We start from the raw sequence: 16,241 nt of genomic DNA on the forward strand, positions 1-16,241 counted from the left end.
CATGGAAGCACTGGGGCGAGCGACCGTGCCGCATGGCTGCAACCTGCCTGGCGCCGCTGTGGGACGAAGGGAAGGGCTCGGGGTCAGCCCAAGGCATCCCTCCCCAAGCGCACCCAACAGCAAAGCTGCAGCAAAGTGACTTGAAGCACAAGTGGCATTAAACCTCTAAGCAGGTCTGCAAATTTTCTAGGATAAACTGCTGCACAAAGCATCACGTAGAGTGAGCGCACCTTTGGGCTGACGGCTTGTCTTCGAAGACAGCCCTTACATTAAAAAAGGCCTGAGGAAGTTTAGAGGAAATGAATCAAGGGCCCATTGCACGTAGTCACCTCCAAAGCCATAATCAGAACGCGCCACCTATTAGCTGGAAACCAGTCTCTGCTTCCCTCCCACCAAGGGGCGGTGAGTCCGAGCAGCCGCGATCCCCCCGCTGCCCCCAGGCTCCAGCACGGAGCTCGCTGCCTTTTTGGCAACCCCCAGGTGGGCTATAACAAAATATTCCTCCCTCCTCCTCCTCCTCCTCCCCAGCACTGCCCACCCCACCGCCGGGCACCCGAGCAGGGACCGTCACCGTGTCGCTGCTGCCTTCGGACACTCATCTCCTGCACCTCTGGCCGTGCGCCCAGCACCAGCAGCACCAGCAGGATGAGGGCAGCGCTCCTCGGGGGGCTCCCTGCAACACAGACAGGGGGTTGGCCACCCTTCTGAGGCTCCCCCCGGCCGCCTGTCCCCTTACCCGGCGCCCCCTTACCCGGCCCCATGGCTGGAGGCTCAAGTCCCGCGGGCGCGCAGGGGCCGGCTGCGGGCAGCTCCATGCCGTGGGCAGCGCCGCCCGGCCCCGCTGCGAGCCCGCCTCCAGCCAGCGGGGGGGATTATTTTTTTTTTCTTGCTGGGGACAAGAATCAGCCGTGCCCGGAGCTGGCTCAAACGCTTCAACGCTTTCGGGGAGCAGGGGCTTTGGAAAACGGGAAAAGCAGGTAATGCTGCAAGCACGGCGCGCACTGCTTGCTCCCCGGCCAGCCTGGAGGATGGCAGAGCTCAGCTGTGTCCCATCGCAGCGGGCCCGCCTGAAACCCCAAAGATGCATATTTACCTTTGGAGCAATCAGAAGACAATGTAAAGTTAAGACCCTGAAGAGGTGAGGTATTGGTTTTGTTTGTTTTGAGAGAGGCAGCATGCACGTTACTCTAATGCTTCCCGCAGAATGGATTTGGTTACTGCTGGAACCCAGCCACGAAACCAGGCACTGGGGAAACAAAGCAGTACTTGCTCTGCTGCTCCAAGCTTGTCCTTTTCACTGTCATAAGGAAATTCTGAGACCCAAATATTTCACATCTGAAATATGATGAAATTCACTTTGAAATCATCCTGATTTGACCTAAGAATTACTGCAGGACTTCAAAAGCCACGGAGATGAAGCAGGTAGGTTTGGGGCTTGACCTCGTTCCCAGCAGCAGCGTGCCCACCACCAAAGAGCCATCCTTCACTTAGTGTTGGGAGGACAAAACGACTGCAGTAGCAAAACAACAAATTTCAGAGCTAGAACAGATGGTGAATCCACAAAGAAGGGAGGTTGGATATGGAGAAATAAGTTACATGGACTTAAATAAGATCATTGATTTACATTCATGAGAACAGACCTAGGGAAAAAAGGATTTGCCAGATGAGAACAATCAAGTAACTGCAGGAGGAGAGGGGACTGGTTCTCTATTTCTATATTTAGCATTATTTAGAAAAAGCAAATATGATAGAGGGTTCATCAAATAAGCACACAATACTTAAGTGAATTTACACTGAAGTGTAAATACAGGCTTGGGCATTCAGAAAGCTGACAAGTCAGTGCCCTGAGCAGAGCTGCCACACGCTGCAGGAATGACAAAGAACCAGGAAAAAAAAAAAAGTAGCAGAAGCAACAAGGGTAACAGATCTCAGTGTGAACAAATACAGGCTAAATTTATAACAGTTACATAAATTTTAAAAAGATGCGCAAACTCCTTCGAAAACGCCACCTTTAAAGTTGTAACAAATATTTTCCTCTGGCTTTTTCGAAGTACGAACGTTAGACAACTGCTCGTTTAAAACCAGACGCTCCACAACTTACCTTCCTGAAAAGAAGCTGTACGTCTTGTACTGCTGCACTGTATAAACAAAGTTAGCAAGTCGCACAGGAAAAACGGGAAGAAAAAAAGTTATTTACACTCTTGGAAGACCCATTGCATAACTTATCCAGCATATACAGCCACTCTTACAGTAACACCTTGGTAGCTCTAAAATATGCATAACAAGTTCTTGTAAAGGCCCACATTATACATTCAAATGAGTGAATGTTAGCAGTTTGCTGGAACAAGCTACTTTTTTAGCCCAATCCAAAGATTTCTCTTTCATAACCTCACATCATCCCCTTTTCCACTATCTAAAACTTCTGTTCCAACCCTTTTTTTTTTTTTTTTCCTTTAAACAAATGGGGACCTGAAACCCACTGTCTTCTTATTAGCAGTTTAATGAGTTGGCCACAGATATTTTTAAACTAATAGTTCTAATGCTGGCAGGCACTGGTACTATGAAACACCTGAAACAGTGATACCTTGATACAGGGGACCACTTCAGCTTATAGCATAAAGAAGCTCACTATTATTTGCCTTCTTTAAAGGACGTGCCAGGAAATTATATAAAAAAATCACAACTCATCTAAGAACTATTCAATGGGAACAGGGCTACAACAAAAATTGTTCAAGGGACCAAAGAGGTCAACAGATAATTGAATTAGAAGAAAGTGAAAACCCCAGTGGATCACTGATAAGTCATTAACATCCTAATTAACAGTAAAATATTTGTATTTGTTCAATATAGACAAATCCTGCAGAGCAAAATAGGCAATGCAGAAGCCAGAAATACAGGAAGGTATTTGTGAGCATTACAGTTATGCAGAAATATGAACAAATAAAGGATAGTAAAAAGGGAAATTCACATACAGTCAGAACACTGAACTTGGGCTGCATGTGCAGTGACCCTGGGACCAATGTGACAATGTTAAATTCAGATTTGGGGATCTCATTAACAGATGAATACTAACAAAAACAAAGCAGATTCAAGGACAAGTCACAAAATTACTACTACTTTAACTCCCGCAGTCATAAAAAAATAAAATAATAGGGAAGAAGATGTTAGTAGCTGTTTCTTGAAACAAAAGGGGTCCTGAGGAGAACAACATTGTACACTGAAGTTTTCAGAGCAACCCAAAGTTCAGCTGGGGTATCAAAAAACATTGCCTAGCAAGTAAAAATTCCTCAAGCCACTACACGGGAAGGCTTACACACTTGAAGAGTACCTGGAGTGCCTCCTGATAGCGTGGTCATCCCAGCTTTGCTTCCACTGAGCTTAAGTCTCAGCAAGAAACGAACACATTCAGAAATGAGAAAACTACACACTCACCTTGGATCTACAAAGGTGCACAATTAAAAAACAAATCAGATGTAACTGAATATTTATTTAAAATACAGGACAGAAGAGACAAGGTTGAGGTGAAGATTAGGCAGAACCTGCCAGTTAGGGCTGGAACAGTCACCAAGAGAACAGGCGGGTACCCTGGTGCTTGGGGCATTTGGGCATCTAACACTGACCGGACAACGCAGGTGCAAGCACCCAGAGTAACAAGCCAAATGATGTGCAGCAGTGACAGGTGTCCTCATTTACCCCCTACCCCCCCCCCCCCCTTTACAGTAATAGGACCAAGCCAATAGCCAAAGACACCAGACACACTCGCGGTGCCGACAATTAACTGCAGGCCTGTTGCAAGGTCTCATGACAACTATGCTCAGACATTTCTTCTCGGCCGTGACTCATGTATTTTTGTTATTTAAAAAACAGCTGGACATAATTTAAAAATAATCTTTTTAAGATTTGATCTACATACCATATTATGTAAAATGAGGCTTTCTACTTTAGCATAGTTTTTCCTTGGAAACAATGAATTAAATAATGACATTTAAGTACATTTTGTTCTTTTTTTTGGTATGAAAATAAGATTCAAAAATGCAGCAAGATCTAATCCATGCATCCTTTATTCCATTACAACCACTGTGTTGCATTCTAGCAACAGGACACAAACTGCAATCAATCGCGATCAATTTATACAACAATCTGAGGCTTACAGTACATTTAAGGCCTTTAAATTTGGAAAAATTAGACCTATGCTAGTAGTGTAACAATTACATGTTTTGCATTTCTGATGCATAATCTGTGCGATTCCAGTGTCAAAGAATCAAATTACTCCTAAACTAAAAAGATCAGCTCAATGAAAATTTAGTTACATAAATTCATCAAAACATAAATGTGTAAATTTTTTGTCCTGGAAACTTTATAAAACTTTAATAGCAAAATAATATAGGGATAAAAACATATTTTAACAAAATGTATTCAATCATATACAAACCAGAATTTCGCAGTTTATTGTAGCTAGACTTAAATTAAAACTACCAATTAAGAATCTATGCACAATGTAAATTCAAATATGTACAGTACTTTTAAAAAGTCTACAGGAATGCTTTACAGAAGGAAATGTCTGTTATGGCTATTATTCAGACCATCTGAATATTAAAATGAGTTTTCTAGTAGTAAATTTACACATTTATTTTTAAACAAAAGCAATTTTGTCCATAGTTCCTTTGAGAATATTCCAGTTATGTTTATACAAGGTAATGGAGAAGTCATTACAGAGTTTAGCCCCATATAGTAGTTTGTTTATTATCAGGAAAAAGTATATTTAAATAATTTACTTGGGAAGATCAGTAAGTTAAAAAAAGAACACTAAAAGGGAGGAGGAACTTCATCACAATAACTTTCCAGTTACAATACCACAGCTAGAAACTTTACAAAGAAAGTACTCCCTTAGATTGAACCCATGGCTGATTGTTTAGAAGAAGCTGTAGCTCATAACAGTTATGTTCTACACATTGAGAACATTGGAAAAAAAAAGTCTTTGTAGGACAGAACTATAAACAATCAGAAGTGAGACAGAAAACTGATCTTCAATGAATACAGCACTAGGTAAAAAGTGTCCCCATAAGCAGCTAGTATTCCCCACTTCCTTCAGGGCAATGAAGCTAAAAATTGTTGGAATTACAGTAGTTGACCATATTGTGTGCATTAGTAGAATAGTTTCCAGATATAAAAGACAAATTTCATCAGATGTTTGATTAGAACACCCTAAATACAGGGCATTTCTTCATAGTATAAAGCTATTACAGCTATCCAGTTAAAGCATGTGCAAAAACAGGTAATTTCTTCCGTTCACAGTAACTGAGGTAAAATCAGGTAGGCTTCTTCAGGAGTTGGGAAGTTCATGAGATATGAACTGTTTTAGTCTCTCTAAGTACTGTGCATAAAGCTCTATGTCATTATGCCCAGCCCCTTCCACCCAGAGGGGCTCTACTGCTCGTGGACATCGCTCGTACATTGCCAGGCCGTGGGAGAAATCGATCACCTCATCTTCGGTACCATGGATTACCAACACAGGAGAGGTTACCTTAGATATCTTGTCAATGCTGGGGGATGGAAAAGGAAAACAGTGCTCAGTTTGTGGATTTAATTTTCATACAATTAAAGAAAGCTAGCTTAACAACTGGCACACACTCTGCTTACCACCGTGTGTTTTTAAATAGATACAAAACCTTGAAATTGTGCCCAAGTGATATGAAACAAGGCTTACTCCCAAAATGCATGAGCCTGTGCTACCCTTACTCCGTCAGCTCTGATGACAAGAGGCTCGAATGGGCAGCAGTGCAAATAAAGTCTGGCACCCAAAACACCAACCAATGGTGTACCTATCAAAGAAACCACTGTGGAAAGCTGGTGAGAGGCAAATCAGATTCCATGAGATGTGTTACCACTGTGGACTCTTTGTATTACACATTATCACCTTCCAATATAACAGATTAGCAACCAGTTAACTACATTCCAGTTATAAGACTTCATGCAAAAAGAGTCAGCTCATGACGTTTGAACCTGTCTTTAAACCCCCAAACAAGGGGGGAACGAGATAAAGAAAAACAACCCATTCTTTGTACTGATTGTCTAAGTTCAAATGGCCATAGAGAAAACTGGGAAAACAGCATGATACGAGGACATTTAACTGCAAGCCCAATGAAACTCACACGGGATTTTGTTTCATGCCGCTGATTTCTTGTCCCACTCCAAAAAGCGGCCTTAAAAGCAAGCTGTTTGAGTCACATTTTGCAGGCCAATACACCTAGTGAATGCCTCGCACAGGAGAACAGGGGCAGAGGAAAGCGAAGAGTGACAAAGGCACCCTTACACCTTTGAGTTCAGACCAGAAATCCCCAATTATGAAGCATACTGGTAGCATATCAACATATCAAGGTGGTAAACAGCAGCTTCTTCCGCCTGCCTTCACCCAGGCACCAACCTATACTTCCATCAGCCGTTCCACATGGGTAGCTACCTGTAACTCCAGACCAGTGCACAGGCTCCATGTGCTTATGTGCTCAGCTCCCCACCACCTCCACTTATATCAACAAAAAGAGGAATTGGCCAATAATGAAACTATGCTTTGGCTCAGGACATAATGTAGAATAGGGGATGAGCTGGGGGGAAAACGAGCATCAATAATATTTGATTTGATGGGAGGAAAATTTTATTTCTTTACACTAATAGAATGTATTTGGATTTTCCTGTCCTGAAGAGAGAATGTGATTTTAGTAAGACTTAGAGACTTTACAAAGCGACCAGACTAATTGCTTAGGATGATTACAAATACAGATGCCAACATACGCCGATTTAAAAACAGGTTTAAAGAAGATTTATAAAAATATAAAGTTAATTAAAAATTAAGATGTAAACTGAAGCACTAAACCTCATACACACATCTCAGCATTCAGTATTCTACAGAACAGCCATTGGTATTCCAGTAAACAGCTGAGTGTAAACACATTTTAGTCTCTATACCAATACTTCCTCGAAAAACAGATTTTGTGTTATTTAAAATTAAAATGCAGCCTATTTCACTTCTCCTGTCTGGAACCTGAGTTGCATGCAACTGTGCTGAATACAGAAAAATATCCCAAGAACTTGAGACACAGAATAATGCAGATTTCCTCCCCCAGCTATCATCCCCAAATTAGTACAATAGCCAAATGTAATACTTCATAATGAAAATGCTAAGTAAACTGAAGTCTTAAGCCCATGAAGGGTCTGTCCCTGAGTTCCATGATATGACAAGACAGGTCAGCCACATACAGTTACAGAGATATTTCCATATCATTTGAGTGGCTACAAACTAAGATCTCATTTATTGTACGAAACCAGGAAACCCCTTTCCCTACAGTATTTAGATACTGAAACTATTTTTCCCCACATATATTCACAGACCATTAAGCTAGATATTTGTATTTTGCAGAAAATTGGAAAGCGTCCCATTGCCAACTCAGCGACTCATAAGGCAGCATTTAAACTGCACGTTGGACTTACTTAGTATTCTCAGCCATACCACTCTGCAGCTAGAAAAATCTACAGAGACCACATTCTCACGGAGTCCCAACATAAAATGCACATAATAGCAATTCACCGGAGGTGCACACAGAACTATTTTGTTTCCTGCTGTGAAGACAGACAGTTGAGCTGTACACATTCATGAAAACACACTGCTGTTTATTTTCATTGCTGACAGTGTAAGTGAAGTCAGACTGACAGCAATGAGCAGCTCACTAGGTTAAGAACAAAATACTCAAGAGCTACAGTGCATCTGTTGTCAGTGCCCCCCCCTTTTTTAAAAAAAAAAATCCTTGATTTGGCTGCTATCAGCTAATCACTACTAGTTTTGGGATCACAGCTATTATTAAGGCTTTGTTGTTTTCTCTAGCAGAAGCATTTGGAAATACTGGGTTTAAGGTTTGAGGATGATGAACAAGTTTGTGTAAAACAATTTCAAATTCTGATTGCACCTTCAGCAATTTACATTTTTTATCTTATTTGGAAGAATGCAAAATTTAGGGACTGGACAGATACTGTTACAGCCACAGTTACTTCTGGCTGTTTAGGCGTGGGTTTACAGCTACGGTTTTCACCCTCCCCCACAGTCTAATTTTAATCTGTTGTAACCGGAATAAAACAAACATGACATATGCTATGAGCATCTCCTACTATACTCATTGCAAACATGACCTTCTGAAGCAAAGTCAGGTTTGCACAAGGTTTCAGTGGGTCCTCTGCTCCTCCTTTGCCCTTCCATGGACCACTTTGCTTTTTATCTGTCCTTCCCCTTACTCCCCCCAAGCCTGTATACACTGCTCTAGAGACTGGCTCCCCTCTCACATTCCCAAACGTCCAAGTCCCACAGATAGCTTTGTCATTGTCTTGATGCAGGACAATGATCACAAAAATATCTCAATTTTCTAAACAGTAATCCACTTCTGGCAATACTTGAAGTGTAACTGTTCAAAGACACAACAACAAAACATCTGTAGGAAATTAGTACGGCTAAGCTCAAATGCTAAGATGCACAATGTAGAATTTACTAAAGTCTTAAGAGTCATTAGACAGTCACTTAGACAGTTACTAGATATACATTGGCCTGCACCATGTGGCTTATTTACTGGTTGTGAGAAAAAAAAAAAAGTTATGAAATCAAGAAAATGTTTTGTCCTATCACCATTACAAAAAATGATTTTGTAAATTTCCATGCAATAAAAGGTAAGCCCTTTCAGCGGGAAAAAAAAAAAAAAAAGCACTGGAACGGAATTTTTGGGTCCCTGCAAACATGTAGAAATACTAAAAGATTCCTAAAACGTCTGCTATTCCTAGAACATCATCTACTATTCCCAAATATTGGGATACTCCTTGACTTGGAACTGTTGCAATTTTAAGAGAGACACTACACTAGGCTCTAGAGACAAGTGTTTTATCTTGAAACCAGATGTTCATACTTTTCTATATGTAAAATACTCCAGAGCTGCTAAATCAAAGCTGAGATTTTAAGAGCGTACATTAATAATTTGTTAGTCATTAGTCTGAAGGACTTGCTAGGACATTATCAGTTATTAAGCTACCTATCCAAACTTGAAGGTAGAGAAGTCCTGATTTTAACAACCCATAACAAAAAAAAAAAAAAAGGAGAAAAAAATAGTTGCAGACACTAAGACTTATTTGTGTGTTAAGCTATCAGTTTGAGACTGAGAGCAGCCTGCTCACGTGGTGAATCTCTACTTTGATTTAGAAGGTAAGCATACATAAAATTTAAAATACAGGTCACGGTTCAATAAAGTTCCCCAGAAAGTTACATGGCTAGTTCTTTTTAAACACCTGAAGAACACCTTCAGTATAGAACAATCATCTTCGCAGCGTTTATACATACCTTGGAAAAGCATCAAAACAATAGGTTTTCCTAGTGTCGGGAAAAGCTACCCGTAATCCAGACATCAAAGGAGAATGAAGGATTACTGCTGCGCACTCGTACCGAGATGCCAGGTCTACTGTAGGGACAGTACCAATACTCTGACCATACAGAATAATGTTCTCAGGACTAACGCCATACCTGCAGAGAAAATAAGTATCAATTTAAAAAACATATTTTGCATCATAAAGGCAAAAGACAACAAGAAAAAAAGTGGAGGATGTAAAATGCATCAAAGAGAACCACAAAGCACCCCTTCCATCCATTGAACTTTAAAATCCACTCCTAGGAGACATGAATTTACAAGCTTAAACTTTAAAATAGAACAGTAAAGTAAATATTCAATGTATTGCACAGGGTGAAGAAAGCTATCCTCAAAGGAGGAATGTCAGTTTGTTGATCTGCACCATTTTCATGAACACCTCTTATCTTTCCATTCTGCAGCACAGCGAATTATAAATTAGACTTCTCCCTACCTAGAGTCACTTCCAGGAATCTAAATTAGGTATTCTGGAGGCTGACAACCTTTCCACCATTAAACAAAATAGTTACTCCTTTGACACTCCTTTTTTTCAACACAGCTGAAACAAAAAGACCAAACTGCATTATTAGTGTAGCTGAAGATGCCAAAAAGCATAACAACTTGAGAGGATAATTTGGTTCATTTTTCAGTTGTTGATTGGTATGAGTTACTCATCATTTTTCTTTTCCTGATTAAAATATGATGCGGAGCTTATTTTGCAATTATAAAGACATGTCATTCCATAATTCCATCATTCCATAAAATTCAGGGTTCAAAGGGAGACTTGGATGGCTCTCAAATATTTCTATCTAGCCTGTACGTTGTCCTAGCTTTTTCGCTGTGCTTTTTCACAGAAGTGACTAAGAAACTAAGTTAATAACATCAATTTTAAGTATGCAAAATATAAAGGAATTTGGAAACAGCACAGGAGGAGGTAACAGGGTAGGGTAGGAGGAACAGTACAGTAGTATTTGGTCACTACAACTTGTTAAGAAAGCTACAAAGCAAAGCTATTTCTCGGTTATAGATTATTTATCCAGGTTTCTACATCTAACTCAATTTTCTATTGCAAGCTATATATAGAATAATTGATCGGGAAGAGAACACATTTCTATTTGAAGATAACTTGCACTGAACACATCTTTTTGCCAGTCTACACTGTCTACAGTCCTACTGCCACTGCTATGACAATGAAAATCAAAACCTACAGTTTAGCCTATTACTAATGTACTCCTGGGAAGTTTTGACAAGCTGATAAACATGTTTGACAGGACTTAATAGTACCTGACTTTCAAGCAGTCAAATGATTGGGTACTTGCAAAAGAGATAATAAAAAATACAGTAGAAGAATAATCCGGCCCTGACCATCCAAGTACAGACTGGCAAGATTGCCTGTTTTTATCATGAAGTAAAATGAGGCTGGATTGTAGATTCTGTGAAATTAGAATTTTCTTAACATTTCCATGCTGCTGAGCATAAGGGTGCTTTTGGCATCTACTGTAATATGAATAAGCATCTGTATAAAAATATCTCCCTGGAGTAAAATTTTATCCTCTTGGTAACCAAGCAGCAGCTCACGTTGGTGGTCTATCACCACAGCCATGGCCTGATGTTTTTAAAGAGATGCTGTAAAGCTCTTTTAGGAGAATTTTTTCCTTCTTACTGCTAGAAACAGTCCAGCACACAGTAGAGCCTGACTGGTTTTGGTATGCATGTTAGCAGAATCTCAGAGCAAAGCCTTGTCCTCACAGACGACATTCCAGCTGCTGGGTGGCGGGTCAGAAGCATGCACCTTTGGAGGCTGAATATGGAAACTGTGCATCCAATCCGCTGACTTACCAGCTGTTGCATCATATTAAAGAGGAGCAGGAATGCATCAACATCAGGAAATAAAACCAAACATGACCTGAACAAAATGTAGTACTTCAGTGAGGAAAGAACAGCATTAATATTGGTAGGTTTTGCAGAACCATCTTGTGCTCCAATATATTAAGTGTAAAGTCCTATCTCTAAAGGATTCACAGTCTATGGAAAGTAGAGAAAAAGATGTTTGAATTATAATCACAGGATAATAGGACAGCATAAGGCAGCCAGAGAATTCCTTTAACACAATTGCCTTAGCACTGCAATTTTCTTCAATTCTGTTTCTTTCTAGCACACCTATTGCCATAGCAGCAAGCTGCTCAACCTGCAGTATAAGCTGTTTTCAGAAACAAAACACCAAAAGCAGTGAATACAAAGAAAATCAATCTTACTGGCATAATATGAAACTGGAAGACAGATACAGTCTAAAGCGTCATAAACAAAATCAGAGATCTCTAAATGTAAAGAACCCTTTCTTCACCGAAGCACTACAACTAATCAGTATTTAACTCTTCAGAAAGGAAACACGGTGATGTTCACAAAACAATTCTTAAGAGTATGGGACATTGAGTGAGTACATGTTGCAGCCTATCATTAAGTTGAACGTCTTTTCTATTTTGTACTACTACTAACGGGCAACTAAAAGAATCTCTTGGACTGTTTCAGTCAGGGGCAGTCCAACTTTCCAAGCCAGGAGAGTTACTGTTACAGATTTATCTTTCTAAGCCCTTTCCCATTAGACCATCGATCAGAAGGTGACACATCAAACTTACCACAAACATCAGCAGAAACATCTACATGTAAAATTTATTGCAAGGCCAAAGGATAGCCGACAACTCGCAAGGAAGGGCCATGAATAATTGACACACGCGAGGCCCTGGGAGCTGAAGGCCGCGGCCTGGCACCGGGGCGCTCGAGGCCTCACAGAGGCTGCCCAGCCGGCGGTGACTCAGCAAGGAGCGCTTAGCTGAGGAACCAAACAGCCCAAGGATTTTGTCCTTAAAGCACAATATTCTTCTGAGAGGAGGCTGGGCTTCTCCTTGCTCCACCAGCTCCTTTGTGGTGTTAAAAGATTATTGCTGCTGGGAACAGCGATACTGAAAGTGAAGTGGAAGAAACAAGGTAGCGGAGACACGGGTAAGAAGAAAGCAGTGAAATGGGGACTAAGTGACATACAAGTAAGGGAAAAAAGTGAAAACAGCGAAAGCACAAAGCAGAAGACACTGAGCAGAGAGGAACTGTTAGTCTGCTCGCCTATTAAGGAAAAAGTCTTTCCAGAAGCTAAACAGCAGCTCCTAAAAATATCTTTCTCGAAAGGAGGGAGCATTGGTCTCTGTGGAAACAGTGCTCAAGCGGAGGGATGGCGAGGCCCCAGCCAAACCGCGGGGCTCAGCACTGGCACGGCGAGGTGCCTTGTGGAGACAGCCTCCCAGCGAGGCAGGAAGCAATCCCAGCACCTGCAAAACATCCATTTGACAATAAAATGAGGGAACGAAAAAGAAGAAGCGAAAGTCAGTTGCTGAAGAGTGTGAGGCTACTGCTTTTTAAAAGGTGTGTTTCTGCTTTCCCAAGCCACAAACATTTATCAGGCGGCAAAGTTCTCCAGTGCAGCCTGCTCCCAAGAACCCACACGAGTAGATTATCTGGATTATGGATTACATTTCCTAGGTGTACTGGAAAAAGCAAACAGCCATCTTCACAAACAGCACAGCTCCAGGCACCTACAGATTGCCAGCTCAAGCCAGGTCGAGCTAAGGCATCAACACACCCCACAGTTAATAGTAACACTGTTTGTTTTGTTCCCTTCCCTCCCTTTATTCCCTCAATTTATATAAATAGGCTAAAAGTACACCATTTACAGCAATTCTGGTTCCCCTCTGCTAGCATGAACCATATTCACTTAAACTGGCCATTAAGAATCCACATCCCTGACTTTCCCACTTATTCCTGGGCAGACTAATATGAGATTCCAGTCACAGCAACAGGACTTCAGCTTTGAGTGATACTGACAGACAGTTTACCACTGCTATTTTCACTCTGTTGCAAGCATTAGTGGCATGTGGCTGCAGGGACTACAGAAGTGCCATATACCCCAACCCTGCCATGCTTGTGGCCAAAGCTACAGTATCCCTGCCAGTCCTCCGAGGCGCTAAATACATATTCATTAATGAGGGCAGTTCCTTCTTTCAGGCTGAATCAGTGAAGTTAATCACCTCTTATTTTCAGTTTTGAATTTTTATGGTATTTGCTGGCCCAATATCCCTTACCTAAACTGGAAAGCACATAGAGCCGTGTGGATATAGCTACAGCAGCAAATCCAAGTTTTCATGCTATTAAAAACCAGTTGCAGTAGCTCTATCTAGACAGAGAACACCACAGAAGTGTTTTGAATACACAAAACCCATTCCTAATGCTGTTAAGACTTACGGTTCCACCAATACCTGACTAAGGCAGCTACTGGTGATCAAGTTCTTCCTCACAGAGTTTTTAAAGAGAAATGGCCAGAAAAAATAAGGTACTTTGCTCATGTTCTATAAGAAGACTGAGTATAAAACTGTGCATTTCCCCTCTCAAGGGAAACACCACAATGAAAAACACGTAAAGGGAAACCAGCATATACCTGGAGTAACAAAACTTCATGCCACATTTGGAAACAATAGTGACTTCAAGTATTATTTTTTTTCCTATAACATACATGTGCTCAGATATAATAAGATCTTCGTAGGCTTCACTGCAATACTGTTCCTCCCTCTGTATACAAATCCTTTCAGTTTCCCCATAAATATTTTAAACATGTACTTTACAAAATGGGGCACTACAATCATTTGAAAGAACAAAGAAAACACTACAAATTACTCTTACAATTTTAAATTGAAGAAATCTTTTTGAAAGAACAAGTTATCACTACAAGCTATTAAATACTAGGAAAAACTACGTATGTGGCATATTTTCATTTGTCACAATGTACTTTTCATTTATTTTTCAAAACACATTATCTCTAAATCGCATAATCCAGAGAAATTTAGATTGCTTGTTAGGAAACACAAATATGTTTTTCTTTAGCATCATTATACACTTCCATAAGATCTACGGTTTCAGAAATAAGTTTGTTTGTTTAATTTTTTAATAATCTGGTATGAACCTGAAAATCTAATTTGTAGTATTGAAAGAAAAAAAAAAAAAAACAAAAAACAAAAAAACAAACCCACATGCAAACTGCATGTTGAATATGAGATTAAACTGTGGGATCTTTATGTTTAAAAAAAATAATCAACAAGAGAGGCTTGGTCAGTAAGTACTCTAAGTATTTACGTTATCAGAACAAAACACTGAATTTCACATCCTGGTTCAGCAAGTGCCACTCCCGCATCTCAGCCAAAACACCACAGAAATCACAGCGGGTTTTCAGCCTAAATGCCAACGCTGAATTGAAAGCAAGACTTTAGATTAAGCATTTTTGTGTCAACCATAACATCAACTGTAAAATGAGAAAATCAGAATTATTTCACAATTCACATGAAGCCCTGGCACACAGCTAGAGTCCCTCTGCCAGTTTCTCACTCAATTTTCCTTGAATTCACATGAACGTAGATCTAAAATTCTTCACTGTTTTCATAAGCACAATAGACATTGACACTGATTCTTTAAGTTATGTGATGTCTTCCTCCTCTACCTTTTTCCTGCCCAATTCGAAGTACAATGTGATTCAAGTTCACGTGTAGGAGACTTTCAGTTCACGTTTTCATTGTAGTAGAAGCCAGAAACAGTTTGGATAGTATTCTGGCTTATGAAACTGCAAGAAAGAGACAATTTGTTTTGGCATATTTCCCAGCACACTGTCACAGGAGCAGACAAGTAATTCCACAAATGTGTTCACACTCAAAATAAGTTCAATGGTTGCCAGAAAAATTTAATCAAGGAATATGCCACTGTTTTATATCACTATTATTTTACTGCCGCACCAGAGTCATTTGCTTATGCTATGGAGAAACCCCAGCACTGATCAATACATGTTAACACTGGAGTTACAGAACAAACCTACAACACCTGAAAACGCCTTCTTAAAGGTTATTTTAGAAGTTCACTACTTGCAAATACCACAGCATAGCAGGCAACTGTGGCGCTAATCCAGTCATACAGCAGCTCTTCCCCCCCCCCCCTTTTCTCTCCATATAAATCAGTCAACCACAAAGAAGCAACTTGGCTTCCTCCAGCCACTTCTGTAAGATGATCAGCTGTGCTGCAGTAACGTGCACCAAAGCATGAACTGCCACATCTGCCTCTTGGTTACTGCCCTGTGATAACTGGCTGTTTTTAAATATTGAGAACCATGCCCACACCAAGCGTATCAGCCATGACAAACCCAGGTGATCTGCACAGCGCTGAGTGGTGAAGCCACAGCAGGTTCAGCCCTGAACAAGTAGGGCAGGTGAAGAAAGGCGATTTTGCGGCATTCTCTGGCACAAGCTGTAATGAAATCACACATTAATTGAATTACACTGAATTGTTTGTTACCAGATCTACTTGGAGAGAAGCCTGCAAGTGTAAAATTAGGGGCAAAATGTTTCAGTAGTTTCTAATCATTAACCAGATATATTTCTAACAGCAGTCTCAAAAGCCTGACAGCAGCAGCAGTGTAACTGCTCCCCACCTCCCAGCCTCCATCCAGCCCTTCCCCACTTCCCAAGCACCGTACTGCCACAAGCACTCACACTGAACTGACAGAACTGAAAATCTCCTCTTTTTGCAGAGCTTTCCCTGCCCAGGTTAGTTCAAGCATGATGTAAGATGTGGAAACGAGCACCTGACACTGAAGTCAGGCAGAAGGATGGTAGTAACTTCCACTTATTAAGCAAAGAAAATAGCCTTTGTTGGACCAACAAAAGGGGGAGGGGAAAAACAGACAGGTGAGCTTTTTCAGCAAATGCTGTTCTTCAGGTGCTGTGTGAT

At 40.7% G+C, this 16,241-nt stretch overlaps 2 protein-coding genes across 5 annotated transcripts in view; both read right to left on the reverse strand.

Moving 5' to 3' along the window:
- The window catches only part of LOC118171988 (cell surface hyaluronidase-like), a 52,936-nt gene extending 51,993 nt beyond the window's left edge, over positions 1-943 (reverse strand). For 2 of the 4 annotated variants that reach the window (XR_004753505.1, XM_035335576.1), the window contains exon 1: positions 572-943. Coding sequence is in view for 3 of the 4 variants with exons in the window: in XM_035335576.1 (XP_035191467.1) it covers positions 572-815 (244 nt within the window). In the remaining variant the exon portion in view is untranslated. The remainder of the gene's footprint in view (positions 1-571) is intronic. The other 2 variants (XM_035335575.1, XM_035335574.1) reach the window with 2 other exon arrangements.
- Positions 944-4,043: 3,100 nt separating this feature from the next.
- Positions 4,044-16,241, reverse strand: part of ABHD17C (abhydrolase domain containing 17C, depalmitoylase) — a 32,825-nt gene continuing 20,627 nt past the window's right edge. Inside the window, exons 2-3 of the mRNA XM_035335963.1 lie at positions 9,368-9,547; positions 4,044-5,543 (exon numbers count right to left, since the gene is read on the reverse strand). Of these exons, the coding sequence (XP_035191854.1) occupies positions 5,324-5,543; positions 9,368-9,547 (400 nt within the window). The 3' untranslated portion in view covers positions 4,044-5,323. The remainder of the gene's footprint in view (positions 5,544-9,367; positions 9,548-16,241) is intronic.

This window comes from Oxyura jamaicensis, chromosome 10, assembly GCF_011077185.1.
Source record: "Oxyura jamaicensis isolate SHBP4307 breed ruddy duck chromosome 10, BPBGC_Ojam_1.0, whole genome shotgun sequence".
Taxonomy (NCBI): domain Eukaryota; kingdom Metazoa; phylum Chordata; class Aves; order Anseriformes; family Anatidae; genus Oxyura; species Oxyura jamaicensis.